Here is an 18,837-nt window from a genome sequence, read left to right on the forward strand (position 1 = left end):
TTGGAATATATCCACAAACACACCTTAAAGGCTTAAACAAGAAACATTTCAGATCCTAAGCTCTGCTATTTATTGACCCTTCTGGTGATAAAGTAGTATATTTGATTCTACTTCACCAAGTCAATTCTTAGGAAATATCGAATCAAACCATTTGTCATTATTTCAACAAAAGAAGCACGGGCTTCTTTGCTAGAACATATTTGGACGGTATTAAATATATGACAAAGTTACCTAATATTGTAATCATCATCGATCAGCACAAAGAATATGCGGCACTAGGAGAGTGTATTACTTTGAAAATTTCAACAATTTGTTTAATCAATACAAATTGCAAAAACAAAATACCCCTTTTGGCTAGGTGTAGTCTGTTGGATATAGATCTAAATTTTCAATTTTTTTGACTCCTTAGCGGTAGCGGTATCAAAATGCGGCTATGTGTCACCAGTGTGTAGGAGGAGCCAACCTTCATTTTCAAATGTGAAAGGTTGAAAAATTCTACGTTTTAATTGTGATAGGAAATAGAAAGTGAAGTAGTTGTGTACAAATTGTATTTTCTCAAACAATAACTAGGACAAGATAAAATCCGTAGAATAATCTACTGTTGAGACAAAGAAATAAGGGCAAATAACATTTTACGCCCCTATGATTTAGTATTTTTGTACATAACCCTCCTATAATTTCAAAAACTATACATAACATTCTCATGATTTAGATTAAAGTATCAAAGTAACGAAAATGATCATGGTAATGAAACCTTTGAAAATATCAAAATTACCCTTGTTTAAAAATTAAAATGACTGAAGTGACTCAAATATATAAATATAATATACATGACGCACTAATATTGTATGGTTTTATATTTTATCATATAACCCCCTTATGGTTTAATACTTTACCATATAACCCCCTTATGGTTTTCAAAATATACACATAACCCTCCTGTTGTTAATAAATAATTTTCAACTTTATATAGGGGTATTTTTCATGATAGGGTGTAAATTGTTGGTTATTTTATTATTAATTTCTCCTTTTATTCCCGCCAAATATTGTTTTAACTATTAATATCTACTTATATTTGGTATCTGGAATTAAGTTCAGAGATTGGAGCAGAAAACTACAAAAAAGGAGGACCTTCTGAAGCAAATTACTTTACAAGTGGGAGTCTTCTACAAAGCTCCCTCAACGTGGCCCACAAGAGAGGAAACAAAAGGATTTCCCTTTTCCCCTTTTTGAGCTGATGAAGAGAGGGCTACGAGAGTCCTAGGAGCCGAAGGAAACAAGAAAGAAATTCGGAGAGCCCCATCCCTTGTATTCCTCTTTTGCTTTCAATTTCGGTGGGGACCACGGAGAATAGGGGAGGCATTAGTCATCTTTGGCTTTAAAAAAGAAACGGACGTACAGAGAGCTCTTATCAATAGTTTTAGCATAGCTTTAGTCTTAGTTTTTCTTTCTTTTTCCTTTTTCACACGCATGAGGTGCTCGACAATATTCTCCGATGGGAAAAATTTCTTTTACTTCTTGCTCTCTAGTGAAAAACGTGATACCTTTGCAATCAATTAATTTGCCTGGAAATTTATTTATGCGGCGTGGCTAAGCCTTTTATCTAGTCAAGAATCAATTCGACGGCGCAGTCCCGAATATCTGTGAGATCTAATTAGTTTTCACGCGTTCTTTAATTTGTTAATATTTGCACGTTGTGTGTTTGAATTTTCATGGGATTATTTTGTTAATTGGATGTCAAGGGCCCGATGTTCAATGTGACTTATTAATCTCTTGCCAATTTAGTCAATTAAATCCGTAATTGTTTGATTGATTAATATTAGTGGCAACTAGCGTGTTTACACACTAGGGGAACGTGCAATCTAATTTAAGTAACTCTCGTAGTGTGTTATTGATTAGGGTTAGGTTTTTCTAGTTCTTAATGCAATTGGGAAATTAATTCCTACGGTCGTACCTAGGAGTATTTTCTGGTTAGGGGTAATCAATGGTCGTACCTTGGTTATCAATAAATTAAGGAAAAATTTGTCGTTAGATTTCATCGGCGACTATAACTAGCCTATTAATAAATTAAGTGAACCTCTCTTGCATCAATGATCGGATAAATGGACTGTGTCTGAGTAGTTGTATCCTTGGCTAGAATTTATCTATTCTTGATTTAATTCCTGCTATATTTGTGCTAGTTAATTATTTATTTTTAGTTGAATTGCTTAATTGTTTTTAGTTTCGTTCCGATAAAATCCCCCTTTACCAATTGGAATTTCAAAAAGACAAATATCCCCAGTCCCTGAGGAGACGACCCTACTTGTCATTGTCTACTGTTTAGTAATTTTTGTTAACTAATTAATTCTAGTATATCGGATTAAGCAAACTCTTCGGGAACAGGGTGAATCAAGTAACCCATTGCACACCTAGAGTCCCTGCTCCAGTACCTAGGATTAATTATTGACTACTTTTAGTGGTAGTTAGGTTCTATTTTTATTATTGCACTGACTCGACACCTGTCATTTAATATTTTAGGTGACTCCGTTATGGATTACAAATTCTGTTACTTTAACACTTTGATCCAAACTATGAGGGGATTATGTATAATTTTTGAAACTATAGGGGGTTATGTACAAAAATACTGAACTACATGGAGTAAAGTGTAATTTGCTCAAGAAATAATATAAGTCAATTCAAACAAGTGGAAAAGTAGTTGGCATCTATTTCCTTTGCAACATTTGATTGGGACTTGGATGACGTGAGTGCAAAGGTAAGCAATTTCCTGACGGACTCAACTCGATAAACAAACATTTAAACTCAATCACAGGATTCACAGCTCTAATTGCCTTCAACACTGAAGGGACTGAAGGGATTTAATTCCATGCAACCAACACACAATAGACATAATAACACTTACATAGACTAACCAATGACAGCATAACATGTAGACCACCACTTAATTAATAATACTAAAACATAAAGGCTCTATTTAACTTCCTACATTTCCTATATACTAGTTTTTTTCAGCCTCACGCGATGCGTGAGGTTGCCCTGGGTCTATGTTAAAGAAGATCAAATGAAGGCAAGTGAATTAATATAAAATGGTTATATATTAAATACATGATGGGTGCTAGTAACTATGGGGAATTTGACTTTAGGTAAATTGGTTATTATCGTTATTTGTTTACTCAATTTATTTATGATGCTGAAGAGATTTTTGTACCTACTGGACTTGGACTACTAATTGACTTAACGTGAGATATCGATACGATATATTAGTATTGATATATTAGTATTTCATAACTGCAAAATTATCAACGATCTAACAGTCAATGCAACGAGATTTTTTTTGCTAGAACAATAAAGATAAACTAACTGTAATAGGTTGTTACATGGTCCAAATTGGGCAAGCCAGTAAATTCCATAATAATCTTACTCTGAAATTAATGGCCTTAGAGAGTAGCCAGTAATTTTAATTCAACAAGACAAGACATCAAGACATAATTGCATAAGAGCAAACTTGATCCTACATGCGAGTATTATGAATTTGTGCATACAAGTGATGCTGGACCGGAGATATGCTTACCTTTAATTTAGAGCAGATAAAAAATGAATGATCAACAATTACCTAATCAACCAAGAAAAAGATCATTAATTGGATGGGATCTCTTGTCGTTTTACTTTCAATCTCTACTTTCACCATGCCATAGAAGTGATTAACTTGTGCTAGGTTAAACAAGTACAACTGACAGATATAATTTTGTAAAATACAGGATGACATCACTTGGTCTAAGTAAATATACCCAACAAAGACGATACACATTCATATCAAATGAAAGAAATTTGAAGGACAGATAGGCCTTTATTGAGGCCAAAACCGTACTTACAATGCGTAATCAATGCATTAGAAAAATCCCTGTAGATACCTCATATGCACTCAATTGTTCTGCAAATTCTTTCAAGTGGGACAAAAACATAAAAACTGATCACCAGAAAAACCATAATCATGCAGCAAGATGGCCATAGCAAATCTAACAGTGGCTCCCATTTCACAACAGTTGAAACCTATAAAATTTCTCTAAAATTTTTAACACCCTTCGGTGAACCATTGCAATGATTTGAACAAACATTTGGACTCATTAGACCTCACATTATAAGGAAAAAAAGGGCCAAAAGGCAGAAATAAAGAAAGAGTTCAACTCGCAAAATTATGGAACCCGAAGCTTTTAATTGGAAGAAGAAATTGCTTTTGAGATGGCTTGCTCACAAGATCAGCTAGGTGAGAGTGCGAAAACTTCACCTTGTAAAACCATCAAATCCAGGTCTTCAATTGGAGAAAGAAACACATCCAATATGTTGCTTTTCAGATGGTTTTCTCTCAAGATTACATAGGCAAGAGAGCTTTGTGCGGCTCCCACAGACCGCTTCGGAGTTCGGACACCACCCACCGCCCACTCACCAGGGGAGCTGAAGCAACTACAACTATACAATGAAGATACAAATACACATCTGAACTCTGAAGCACAAACACAAAAGCCACCAAAGTTGACCAAACACACAACTGAAGCACGGATGCAAAAGCCATCGAAGTTGCCCATAATTTAGGCGGTGGATCTATTTTACAAATGGGGTAACAAACTCGTGTTTAAAATCCGAAAATATGTATTTATAGAATCAATTTTTCATGCTTGAAAGAAAAATTGGGACTACTGTAAAAGTTTAAAAATTATAATCCATTTCTTAAATTGCATATTTTTTTTATGAAGAAAGTTTATCCTTTTGCAAAAAAAAAAAAAAAAATTTTACACCCACGAGATTCCTTCATATTTTTAGTAACAAACTCGTGTTTAAAATCCGAAAATATGTATTTATAGAATCATTTTTTCATGCTCGAAAGAAAAATTGGGACTACTGTAAAAGTTTAAAAACTATAATCCATTTCTTAAATTGCATATTTTTTTTATGAAGAAAGTTTATCCTTTTGCAAAAAAAAAAAAGAAAAAATGTTTACATGGCCACGGGATTCCTTCATATTTTTTTTTTTTTTCCAAAATAGGAGGACCCTCTGGACTTAAAAATCAACCGGGCAGCAGCTTGCAACTGAGTGCAAGGTTCCCTTGTACTAAAAGTAGAAACACCTGGTAGAGAAGGCCACGGAAAGAATGAAGGGAACAAGGCCACGCGGACAGCAGTGAACTCACCGCCTAAATTGCTAAGAATCAGAGGAAACAAGGCCACACGGACAGCAGCGAATTTCCAGCAAAGCCACTACTACCGAATGGCAAAAGACCAAAACGTCCCTCAAAGTCACAACAATCACGGGATAACCGGTCCATTTTCACTGTAGCAATCCTAACTCTCGCTTTTAGTATAGTAAAGATATATATATATATATATATATATATATTGTCTTTTTGCTTTCGTTTTCTGCATCGCAAGGTATTGTGGTGAATTTTTCAGTGAATTTGGAGTTCTGCCACATAATCTTCAACATCGCTAAAGTTGAGGATTCGAACCCAGGGAGGCCTCCAACAGTTGAGCGATGCATCTGTTGAATTGCATAATGGATGAGTTTGATCACGTCAAATTCGGGCTTGGGTGGCCCGAAGAAGGCTGACATAGCCCTGCAGCCAGGGGCATGTCTACGTATAAGGATGATGTAGGCCCAAAGGTAAGCAAATTCCTGTTTCTTTTCTAACATTATATTGGGTGCTTAATTTTCCAAAAGTAATTTTTTGTAAGCTCTATTACTCCTAAAGAAATTATGACAAACTTGCGAAATATAAAAATTCAAAGTGAAAAATGAAATAATGACGACAACTGCAACATCGAATGTTAGAAAAGGAGTGTTTTTCAAAAATTAGTTTTTCAAATACAATAAAAATTTTTAAAAAGTACTCTAAAAAGTAATTTAAAACTTAGTTTTAATTTTTTTAAAATTTTAAAAAATATTTCAAAATATATTCTAGAAACTCTTCTACTTGTAAATATCCCAAAATATATTCTAAAAATATCCCAAAATATACTCTAAAAACTCTGCTACAATAAAATTTTTCAAAAACACTCCCAAAAACAACTAATCCAACCGAGCTTTTAATAGTTTGACAAACAATGAATAATTTCTTTTATATATATAGCAGCTAAACTAAATAGCTTACCAGCTTTGTTGTAGATCCAATTAACATGCAACTACAGTTGAAGAAAAAGCTATTGATTTCTGCTCATTGCAGTCAATACATTGTTGTCCTTTTTTTTTTTTTTAATAATTCAGTTACTTTTTCTTTTTGAAAAGAACACATGCATAGAAAATGAGAATTATGAACCTTTTTTTTTTTTTTGGAACTTCTCAAGAAGCCATCTATAGCTTAGGACGCGTTTATTGGTTTCAGTTGCAGGTACGAGGCATCATTTCTGCCGTTATACAGTCTAAATAACAGGACCCTTTAGATATTCAGAAATACACCAGATAAACATCTTATTCAAACAGATGCAGAAGTACTACCATTGGCTTGTCCTGCGAAAAGACCAGCCAGAAATTTTTTTACATTACCAGATTTCTATCCATTACAACCTCTATATTTAGTTCTTTACCTTGTATAAGATAACTCTAAAATAAATCAACCCTCAACAGAACACTGTCACTTAGGTTGCAGTTTATTGGAACAGTTACAATTCACTCACCCTCAACAACAGTGAAAATGCATTATTCAGATAGACAGCTACATGAATTATTAGCATAACAAAGGCAGTATTCATGTGGCCTTCCACGTTGACAGAGGTGGAGTATCGGAGGTTTTCCAACTATCAAAGCCAGGGGGAAGTCTGTCACCCTTGATTCCAGCTGAAGCAATGGATTCCAGTTCAGCCATATCTTCTGCAGACAGTTTTACAGACAAAGCTCCTATATTCTGATTGAGGTTTTCAATCTTGGTGGTGCCAGGAATGGGACAAACATCGTTTCCCTGATGATGCACCCAGGCCAATGCTAGCTGTGATGGGGTACAACCCTTCTTTGAAGCAATGACATTGACACGCTCGTACATGTTCTTGTTATGCTCCATATTCTCTGATTGAAACCTCGGCAAATTCTGCATATACAGACTCTAAATGATGAGATTTGAACGTAAGGATTTTAGCTCATAATCTCTAATGACAAACTTTATATTAGTGTTTGGAGCTAAGATACTCATAATCTTTATGGTCATGGACAAACCTTACGGAAATCACCTTCAGAAAAATTCTCAATCAGCGTTGGACCTGATGAGAAGAATCCTCGTCCAAGTGGACTGTATGCTACAATTCCTATGCCAAGTTCTCTGAAAAAACAGAAGATGAAGTTGCAAATGCATACTCTTGCATACCGTACATTGAAAGTGAAGCAGAACAATATGTAACTACCTGCAAGTAGGAATAATCTCTTCCTCTACATCTCTTGTCCACAATGACCACTCCAACTGTACAGCCGTTATTGGATGAACAGCATGTGCTCTTTTGATTGTTGAAGCTGAGGCCTCAGATAGACCTATATACTTGATTTTACCCTCTTCAACCAGTTTTTTAAGTTCTCCTATCTAGAAAAAAAAAAAAAAAGAATTTGAAGGAGCAAATACTATCATATGAAGCTCATTTAGTATTAATCATCCCAAGGCAGATAATTGGAATTTTGTAGTGTATGAGTGAAAGTATTAGTAGTCCATTGTATTGGCACAACTTTTACTAACTATACATGAAGTTGAAAACATTACATATACAATGGTATTCAATCGATTGGTTAAATTTCTTCTGTTCCATTCCTCCTATATATCATGTCACATCTTTTAGTGGATAAAGAATGACTAGTCGATGCTATAAAAATTGCCTTTGTATTGATTTAAGCCACTTGCAACATATGTTGCACAGAACTAGAATGATCGCACTTGGTGCTATTTGACAGTAGTCCCATCTGCAGTGAGTTTAAGATAGTTGCTCTGCATATGTATTTGTAATTAAAGCGACACCACAGTTCACAAGCATGCAAGATTCTATTGGAATCAGAAAGGAGATTTAAAAGCCCAAAGCTTCAATTCATGGTAAATGGACAAATTTTAGGGATCTCAAATGAATGAGCCCGAGTTCAAATAGGATTGTGAAGTAATTGGTGTCTTCTGGCATGCCGTAGCACTGCAGAACATATTAGAACAAGCATTTTGTCATACTTGAATTGGCTGCACTCATATATCAAAGCATGTTCCTAGAGAAAAGACAGTGATTTGTGTAAACCAATTCAACAAGTAGATATTTGCATTTTAATCTGTTGCCATGCATCATTAGGCAACAATGTTCTATCAAATTTTTACCGTATTTAGTGCAACACATCCAAAGATGTAAAAAACTCCTTATTCCACAACTTTGTACTGCTTAACTCATTCATAACATTGATGAACTAGTTACACTTCATCAAGCATAAAAGAAAGATAAAAACACAGAAGGATAGCAGAGCGAACCGTGACTTCGATGGGCAGACTTGTATCGATGCGATGCTGATAGTAGAGATCAATGCTGTCAACTCCAAGTCTTTTCAAGCTACCCTCACAAGCAGCCCTTACATATGCTGGATCACCACAAATCTCCAGCTTTCCATCCACAGGTCTAATTCCAAACTTTGTTGCTAGCTCCACTTTCTGTCGTATTCCTTCCTTCAAAGCCTATACTCATTCTTTCACAACATTAATCATCCGGGACACAAATTAAAACATGTTAATCTTGTAATAACTCCTTAACAGAAACTGTTGGGATTAATTTTCGTATCACCCTCCTCCATTATGAAACAGCAGAAATATATGCTCTCTTAAAAATGTCAACTTTGACTATATTATTACTAGCAGCGAACTTTAACCACTTTAGCAAAATTTTCCTACTCTTTCTGGGTACAAAAATGTAATCAATACTATATTCTATGAGACTCAGGAAAATTGGAAATTTTTTTTATTCTGGGTTTCTGAACACAAAACAATCATATACTTATCAACCTATTTACAATGCTTTTAAATCTGTATTGGAGAGCGAGTCGAAAGAGCTTTCAGTTTGCGTTTCAATTAATCCGACCGGTTCAACCTTAGTTTAAAGGTTCAATCATTATTTATTTATTTTAATATTAAAAATCTGAATAAAACTAAAATATTGGTTTTAAATAAATAAAAAAAATCAGTGAAATCCAATTGAACCTCCCAATTTTTACTAATCCAACTGGTTCTTGACCAGATATAACAGGTCAATTAAATTTTTGAGTTAACTATTGAACCGGACTGAATGTATAGCCGGTTTACGGAATCATAACCTCTCCTAATCTTACCTTAGGATACTATTTTTCTCTTGAATTTTTTCTACTCTTAGCATTTTAAGCTCCATAGTAATTACATCCAAAAATTCTTCTCTCGAACTCTTTAGAGGATACATAACATGTAGGCATATTGTTGTCTTTCCACAAACCCTAAAAGTCAAGTGGTGCCATTGAAAAATATAGAATGCTAATAAATGTCAAGGAAGATGTAATTATATAATAGAGTGCCTAATGTCAATTCCTTTATAAATTAACTGAAGATCGACAGGAATTATTCTATTGGATTTAGAGCCTCTCCGATTGAATTTTATTCACATCTATCCAATTTATGTAATTCTTATAACATTTCGTAGAATTTTGATGTAATCATGAAATTTGTTAACTTGTACAACTAAGTAGGAGTAAAATTCACTGCAAGTTTATACCAAATGTAATAAAAACCACAACAACTAGACCGAAGTGAATAGAACTCAACTAGGGAGCACCGTTTCCTATTTTTACCACTGTATAACCTATTGCCATCATTTTAAAGTTCCAATCATTGAAGAGAGAATGATGATCAAGGTACAAGCTGAAAACCATAATGTACAACCAACTAAAGATGATATTAGTACCTTCCCGAGAAGTAATTCATTGGTATGGGGTCCATAAAAATCGGAGGTGTCAAGATGAGTGATGCCTCTGCTAATAGCATAGTGAATAACTTTGATCATGTCGGGCTCGGGCTTTGGCGGCCCGTAGAAGGCTGACATCCCCAGGCAACCCAATCCCTGAGCTGAAACTTCAAAGCCGTGCGAGCCCAGCTTGATTCTTGGCACTTTCACTTCTTCTACTACTGACGATGCCATTTTCAGACAAAAACCAGACACAGAGGAAACAGTACTTGAGGAGCAGAAGAAGAGTGTCCACAACACACTAAATAAGAAACATTTCAGATCCTAAGCTCTGCTAAATAGAAAGTGAAGAAATTGTGTATAAATTTTATTCTCTCAAACAATAACTAGGACAAGATAGATAAAGTCCCGTAGGATAATTTAGTATTGAGACAAAGAAATAATACAAAGTGGAAAAGTAGCTGGCATCTGTCTCCTTTGGAACATTTGATTGGGACTTGGATGATGTGAGTGCAAAGGTAAGCAATTTCTGATGAACTGAAATCGATAAACAATCATGGCATAAATCTACAGAAAAATTCTCAACAAATCGATTAAAGAGGCAAAGGAAAATTTTCTTCTCACATACACAGCACTCGAACTTAAACTCAATCATGGCTCTAATTACCTTTTCCATGCAATCAACAGACATAATAACACTTGTATCGAATAACCAATGACAATGTGGTATGTAGACCACCACTTAATTATTAATACTAAAACATAATGGCTTGATTTAACTTCCTACATTTCCTTTCTTTTTTTCGTTTTTGTCTTTTTTGCTTTCGTTTTCTGCATCGCAAAGTATTGTGGTGAACATTTCAGTGAATTTGGAGTCCTGCCACATAATCTTCAACGTAACTGAAGTTGAGGATTCGAACCCAGGGAGGCCTCCAAGTGACTACTTATCGTGTTTTTTTCTTCTTCGTTTTGGCTTAAATACAAGTTGTTCCCCCGTAATTATGATTTAGTAGCAAATTATCCGTGTAACATGAAACATACAAATTACTCCTGATGATTAAAGGTCAAATTTATGTGGCAAATAAAAGACAATCCCTTATTGTATTTCATTATCCTTTTTTTTTAATTTTCTCTTTCTTCTTTTCTTCCTTTTCTTTATTACGTTTAGATTTCTTTTTCTTCTTCCTCTACTCCTACTACTGCATATAAACTTTAACAATATTGTGCTAAAGAATTTTCTTTTATGGTTAAATACATATACTAAAAGTATTTAATCATTATATAAGAAATTAAAAAGCATATGCTTTATATAAAAAAATTTAAGTATTTTGCATATACTTGCAGTTTCTATTATGTATTAGTTTTTAGCTAAATGTCATGATGCATTAGTTATTAATGAGTAATATATAGAATTATGAAACATAATTTTGCAAAATATCTACATTTTAATTTTTGCAATAGTTTATGACGATATAATATTTTACATAATGAAAATACATATTTAAGCCTTAAAAGAAACTGCCAATAAGGGGTAATTGCAATTTCATTTAAGGCTTAAGTAAGTATTTTTGTTATGTCAAATATTTAAGTATCATAAGTTATTTTAAATTATAAAGTATATATTTTGTAAAAGTCTGTTGTGTAACTTCTATATTTTAAAAGATAATGCATCATGATATTTAGCTAACAATTAATACATACTAAGAAATTGTTAATACAAATGTGAAATACTTAAGTTTCTTATATAAAAATATATGTTTTTTAATTTCTTTTTTCTCATGCTTTTTAATTTCTTATAATAATGATTATGATTAAATTCTTTTAGTTAAAAACTAACAATTTGTATTGAACTATAATAGAAAATTTTTTAGCACATTATTATAAAAATTTGTATGTCATAATACGAATAGAGGGGGAGGAAAAAGAAGTCTAAATATGATAAAGAAAAGGAGGAAAAAAATAAAATGAAAAAAATTCCGTAAAGAACTTTTCGCTTAAAATTTAACTAATAATATAACATTGGAAAAAAGTGGCCAAATGAGAAAAGTGATAATGGAAAACGAAAGAGAGTAATAAATTTGGCAGTTGATCTTATTTTCTGCAAATCTGCTTCTAGACATGTTTGTTTATAACTATTTATTAGCAAATACAACGTTAAATATTTTCAAAATTTGATCAATTGCAAGACGGGAGCCCGTCTTAGGACCCACCATAAGACTTATCATTGTCTTGCACTGTTCAGAAATTGTTCAAATCTATTTGGCACCTTTACATGTTTTTGACAATTAATTGCCATCTAAATGGTGTTTAAAAATTCAAAAACTGTCTGAACACTTGGATTGATGTTGAGGAACATTCTGACCAAATGAGGCGCGTCCAAATGAGACGCAATCCGAATGAGACGCGTCCAACCATTTGGATACTGGCTTAATGGTAATAAAAGTAATTTAGAGCATTTTTCTGCATGGGTTTTTCTGATTATTCACCTAAAGAACTTAATTTTGATGCATTAAAATGACAATTACTTGACGAGGTGTGCTTCTCTTCTCGAGATACTGCAGGTTAAATTATTAAATGAGTTTTGACAAATGTATATTAATGCTTTATAGCTTCATGTACCTTTTTTCTAACGTGCTTTATGGATTTAATTATTTGGCCATTAATTAAAAACTTTCTCCAATCTGGAAGGCAATTTAAAAAAAATATATGAACATGATTTTTTTAAAAAAAAAAAATTCTAAAGAAGCAACCTATAGTATTTACAGCTCAAGTATGTATTTTTATTGGTGACACTTTTTGTCTTTTAAAATTCTAAAGGGAAGACAACAGACAACATTTAAAAATACAGCATCTCTTCACTACTTAACAAACTGAATCCCTTTCAGCAATTTATAGGTTTCAAAGAGGTATGAGGCATCATTTCTGCCGTTATATAATCTAAATAACAGGACCCTTTAGATGTTCAGAAATACACCAGATAAACATCTTATTCAAACAGCAGCAAGGGTACTGTTGGCTTGTCCTGCAACAAGACCAGCAAGCAATTTGTTTGCTTGACCAGATTTTTATCCATTACAACCTCAAGTTTTTAACTTCGTATAAGATAGCTGTAAAATGAATCAACCCTCAACACAATACTATGAATTAGGTTGCAGTTTATTGGAACAGTTACAATTCACTCAGCCCTCAACAACAGTGAAAATGCATTATTCAGATAGATAGCTACATGAATTGTTAGCATAACAAAGGCAGTATTCATGTGGCCTTCCACGTTGACAGAGGTGGAGTATCAGAGGTTTTCCAACTATCAAAGCCAGGGGGAAGTCTATCACCCTTTATTCCAGCTGAAGCAATGGATTCCAGTTCATCCATATCTTCCGCAGACAGTTTTACAGACAAAGCTCCTATATTCTGATTGAGGTTTTCAATCTTGGTGGTGCCAGGAATGGGACAAACATCGTTTCCCTGATGATGCACCCAGGCCAATGCTAGCTGTGATGGGGTACAACCCTTCTTTGAAGCGATGACATTGACACGCTCGTACAGGTTCTTGTTATGCTCCATATTCTCTGTTCGAAACCTTGGCAAATTCTGCATATATATCGTGTAAATTTCTGTCATGAGCAACTCTAGTGCCAGATTGAGAAGGAATCCCCACAAATACAAATAATGAATGCAGATAACCTTGAGATGATCCATAACCTAATTAACAAAAATTAATTCTCGAAGGTAGCGATGATTCTAACGAGTAGCTGGGACAACAATGTGAGTTTAATTGCCACATTAGACTAAATCATAAGATTTGAAGGTAGGGATTTTAGCTCATAATCTGTAATGACTAACTCAGTGTTTGGAACTAAGAAACTCGGTACACTTTATGGTCATGAACAAACCTTTCGGATGTCACCTTCAGATAAATTCTCAACCACCTTCGAACCTGATGTGAAGAATCCTCGTCCAAGTGGACTGTATGCCACAATCCCTATGCCAAGTTCTCTAAAAAACCCAAAGATGAAGTTACAAATGCATATTACTGCATACTGTATAGTGAAGTGAACCAGGAAATATGTAAACTACCTGCAAGTAGGGATGATCTCTTCCTCCGCATCTCTGCTCCACAATGACCACTCCAACTCTACTGCCGTTATTGGATGAACAGCATGTGCTCTTCTGATTGTTGAAGCTGAGGCCTCAGATAGACCTATATACTTGATTTTACCCTCTTCAACCAGTTTTTTAAGTTCTCCTATCTAGAAAAAAAACAATTTGAAGCTCATTTAGTATTAATTATCCCAGGCCAGATAATTGGAATTTTGAACATCTATGAGCCAAAGTATTAGTAGTCCTTTGTACGTACTTTTATTGAATACATGAAGTTGAAAACATACATATGCAATGGTATTCAACAGATTGGTTAAATTTCTTCTGTTCCACTCCTCCTGTATATCATGTCACAACTTTTAGCGGATAAAGAACAACTAGCTGATGCTATAATAAATGCCTTTGTATTGATTTAAGCCACTTATAACATGTGTTCCACAGAACCAGAATGGTCGCATTAGGTGCTATTTGGCATTACTCCCATCTGTAGTGAGTTTAAGGTAGTTGCTCTGTACATGTATCTGCCATTAAAGCGACACCACAACTCACAAGTCTTCAAGATATTCTAGGACTTGAAGGATGCTATTGGAATCGGAAAGGAGATTTAAAAGCTAAAAGCTTCAATTCTTGGTAAATGGACAAATTTTAGAATAGGATTGTCAAGTAATCGGTGTCTTCTGGCATGCTGTAGCAATGCAGAGCATATTAGAACAAGCACTTTGTCATGCATCAATTGGCTTCTCTTTATATACCAAAGCATATTCCTAGAGAAAAGTAGAGTGATTTGTGTGGAGCAATTCAATAAGTAGATATTTGCATTTTAATCTATTGCCATGCATCGTTATGAAAGATCAAATTTTTACCACATCTAGTGCAACACATCCAAAGATGTCAAAAACTTACCTAATTCCACAACTTTGTGCTACTTAACTTCATTCATAACATTGATGAACTAGTCACACTTCATCAAGCATAAAAGAAAGATAAAAACACAGAAGGAAAGTAGAGCGAACCGTGATTTCGACAGGCAGACTTGTATCGATGCGATGCTGATAGTAGAGATCAATGCAGTCAACACCAAGTCGTTTCAAGCTAGCCTCACAAGCAGCCCTTACATAGGCTGGATCACCACGAATCTCCCGCTTTCCATCCTCAATTTTGACCCCAAATTTTGTTGCTAGCTCCACTTTCTCTCGTATCCCTCCCTTCAAAGCCTATACTCACTCTTTCACAACATTAATCATCCAAAAGTGTAGAACTTTGACTATGTTTTTTACGAGAAACAAACTTAAACCACTATGGCTAAATTTTCCTATTCTTTGTGAGACGTTGTAGAAGTTGCAAAAGTTAAATATATGTTGTAGTCATATTTCCAATGATTAAGGTACATAATGTAATCAAAACTATATATCCTCTGAAACTCATGGAAATTGAAAGTTTCTTTTATTCGCGTTTCCTTGCACAATAATGTCTCATAGACCTTAGGAATCTGACCTTTTCTACTCTTTGCATTTTTTGGCTAGATGGTAATTGGCAATTACATCCAGAAATTCCTCTCTCGAATTCAACACAGGACATATACCATGTAGGCGTATTCTTGTCTTTCTACAAACTCTAAAAGTCAAGTGGTGCCGTGCCATTAACAAACATAGAACGCCAATAAAAAGTCAAGGAAAGTTTTAGAGATTGCTTAGAGGTGCGAGTGATTTTGGTGTTCATACAGCATTTTTTTTTATTTCTATTAAGAAATAAAAGTTTTATAATTTATGTAATTTAAATTATGTTTGAAAAAAAAAAGTTTAAAAACTGAGTCAAAAAGTTGAATCAGATTATTGATTTAACCGATTTTTAACAATTTTAACTATTTTTTTTATCAAAGCGATTTTATACTATTAACTGATTTAAAAAGGAGGACGATTCATGGTTGGACCATCCAAATCCAACAGCACTGGATAGAGGTGGAGATGATGAAGGAATGTGGCAGGGGCCCATCAAAATTTGATGATTTATTCATATTTGACTTGGAGTAGGGTATTATTGGTATTTTGACAAAAACAGCTGTGGACGTAAAATTTGAGCTGTGAATTTATCAGTTGCCTTTATATCATTCACTTTTTATCAAAGTGCTATAATTTAAGAAGTTTGTGATAACAATAAAATTAAATATTTCATTAACTACTTAAAACTTTATTTTTTTAATTAAAAGCTCATATCTGTAATAAAATATTACTCAATAAAAATTTAAAAAAAAACTTTAAAATTTTTAACTGTCCAAGCCCGTTTTAAGCCCAAAATGTAATGTATCAAAGGATTGAGCTTAAACCAAGATATTTTAAATCTAAACGGATTAAACTCAGACTCAAAGCATGATTTTTTTTTTTAAGTGAAAGATCTCGAACGTAGAAATTTCTAGCTACAACTCCTTTCACTCACCGCTAAATCCAAGACCCAAACATGATTAATATAATTGATCTTGGACTAAGCAAAACCCGATCCTAAAGGCCCGATTGACAGAGGATCATGATCATTGTACAAGTTGAAAACCGTACTCAAGATGACAATAGTACCTTGCCCAGAAGTAATTCATTAGTATGGGGTCCATAGACGTCGGAGGTGTCAAGATGAGTGATACCTCTGCTAGCAGCATAGTGGATAAGATTGATCATGTCGGGCTCGGGCTTGGGTGGCCCATAGAAGGCTGACATGCCCATGCACCCGAGCCCTTGCGCTGAAACTTCGAAACCTTGCGAGCCCAGCTTGATTCTTGGCACTTTCACTTCTTCTACTACTGACGATGCCATTTTTTGATTTTGCAGACAAAAACCAGACACGAGCAAAACCAGTGGAGGAGCAGAGGAGTAATACTATTGGAGTCAACCCACCTAGCAATTTAGATTCTATGGACTCTTATTTATTGACCCTTTGGTGACGAGGCGGTACTAGTATATTTTACCTTACTTCTTTTGCTATTCTGGGTCTGAACATGCCTCGGTAATTATAGATTTTATAGTTTATTTATAAAAATTTTTACAATTTGTCTGTCAACACGACCATCACATAAGTAACAGTATTTGAACACACAATTCATTTTTTATCAATTGAATTAATTTGTGTTGACATATTTATCTTATGTCATGTCATGTGTCACCACTTTGTAGGAGGTTCCAACCTTCGCGCTCAATTGTGAAGGTTGCATATTCTTCATTTTTTATAGCCAGTTAGCCAAGGAAAACTACCGGAACTCTTAAAAAAAAAAAACTGCCGGTGGAAGTGGTATTGCAGTCGCTGGACCCAAAGAACAGTGTCCAAAAACAATGTGGTCACAATTGAAACCTTGAATAAAAAATTTGAATCACAACTGAAATCTGGAACAGTCCCCAAATAAATTAATCACCCAACTAGAAATGTTGTTGAGTCGAACCGAGCTCAAAGTCAAAGGTTATGGGAACTACTCAAGTTCGAACAATTTCCTGATTTCAAACTCGAACTCGATTTGATGTAGTTGAAAAAAACTCGAACTCGTAGTACTCGACTTAAGCTTGAAAAATGAGCTTGAAAACCTTTGTTAAATTAGATCTTTTCCTTCTTAATGTTTTCAAATTAAGTTCTCTAAAAAACAAGAAAAAAGAATTATGATGTATGAAATCCCTATTTTGCCCACACAAATAAATAAAAGGTGATAGAATGGTTCATTATAAATTTCATAAGTTGCTTACCTATATTAGTAATTTCATATATATTATATATAACTTTTTTATTTTTTATGAAATACTAGATAGAGTTTGTCGAACTTTCAAGTATCTCATAACTAGGATTGAGGTCGACTCGCTACTTCTGTCGAGTAGCTTGAACTCGTTTAAAGCAAGTTCAAGCCTAACTGCTGATCGAGTAACTTGCGAGCTCAAGTCAAGTTACTCGGATTAGCTCAACTCCTATCTAACACCCACTCTGCCTTGGCGCACCCAATAACCCATTTAAATCAATTTGGAAGACACACAAAACAAAGCCTAATAATAGCAACTAGAAGTTGCAAAATCCAATATCCGATTTTCTCCTCAAGATTTAGCATCAGATCTTGCAGAAATTAAACAAAAAATGATGTAATTAACAAATACTCGAGCACGTTATTTGTGCAGATAAGTTAGTGCGTTTGCCGCTTGCTGGTACGGTGTAGACCCGTTCTAGAGAAAATAAATATACCCGCTTCATACAGACTTGGCATCGGGTGGCCCTCTTAAGTGACTTTTGATGTGAGATGATTAATTTAATTTACAAAGTCTGACGCACAAGAATAATAAATGGGATAATTTCAGAAACCTCCCTTGAGGTTTCAGAAAATATCACAAAGCTCCCTCCATATTTTCAAAATCTCTCTTACCACCCTTTGAATTGACATTTTGTTAACAATGTCAGTCCCTCCAACCAAAAATATTAATAGAAAATGCATTTTGGAGGAGAGAGAGTGTTTTAGTTCCCTTAATACCCTTAAGCTGACCAAAAAAAATCTACGTAGAAAGTGAGAGGGTCAAAGTGTGAAATGCATGAAAATTGGACTGCAAGTGAGAAAGGTGAATGACCGTTAGGAAGGCAACAGTTAGTTCTGGCTTCCCAGCAGCAATATTAAAAGGCAGAAATAGCTTTAGAAAATGGGCAGATTGAGAGGAAATTGGTACAAGAAAATGACCAGCTATTAAAAAGTATGACATTTTACTCTTATTTATTTGTTTGTGCTATGTTATTTGTACACCTTCTTGGAACTTTAAAACTTTGTAATCAGCAATGTATAATAGAAAAATTATATATTTAACTTTTTTTTGACAA

The 18,837-nt window shown here is 34.3% G+C and overlaps 2 protein-coding genes across 2 annotated transcripts; both read right to left on the minus strand.

Annotated features, from left to right (window-relative positions):
* Nucleotides 1–6,500: 6,500 nt before the first annotated feature.
* Nucleotides 6,501–10,195, minus strand: LOC113765414 (probable aldo-keto reductase 2). The gene is made up of 5 exons (XM_027309583.1): nt 9,916–10,195; nt 8,466–8,666; nt 7,381–7,553; nt 7,196–7,298; nt 6,501–7,070 (listed from the first exon to the last, which is right to left on the minus strand). The coding sequence occupies exons 1-5, from the start codon at nt 10,147–10,149 to the stop codon at nt 6,735–6,737; spliced, it is 1,047 nt and encodes a 348-aa protein (XP_027165384.1). The 5' UTR covers nt 10,150–10,195; the 3' UTR covers nt 6,501–6,734.
* Nucleotides 10,196–12,976: 2,781 nt separating this feature from the next.
* Nucleotides 12,977–16,817, minus strand: LOC113765413 (auxin-induced protein PCNT115-like). The gene is made up of 5 exons (XM_027309582.1): nt 16,584–16,817; nt 15,030–15,230; nt 13,993–14,165; nt 13,809–13,911; nt 12,977–13,506 (listed from the first exon to the last, which is right to left on the minus strand). Exons 1-5 carry the CDS (start codon nt 16,815–16,817, stop codon nt 13,171–13,173), a joined length of 1,047 nt encoding a protein of 348 aa, XP_027165383.1. The 3' UTR covers nt 12,977–13,170.
* Nucleotides 16,818–18,837: the final 2,020 nt, after the last annotated feature.

Source organism: Coffea eugenioides, chromosome 3 (genome assembly GCF_003713205.1).
Source record: "Coffea eugenioides isolate CCC68of chromosome 3, Ceug_1.0, whole genome shotgun sequence".
Classification (NCBI taxonomy): domain Eukaryota; kingdom Viridiplantae; phylum Streptophyta; class Magnoliopsida; order Gentianales; family Rubiaceae; genus Coffea; species Coffea eugenioides.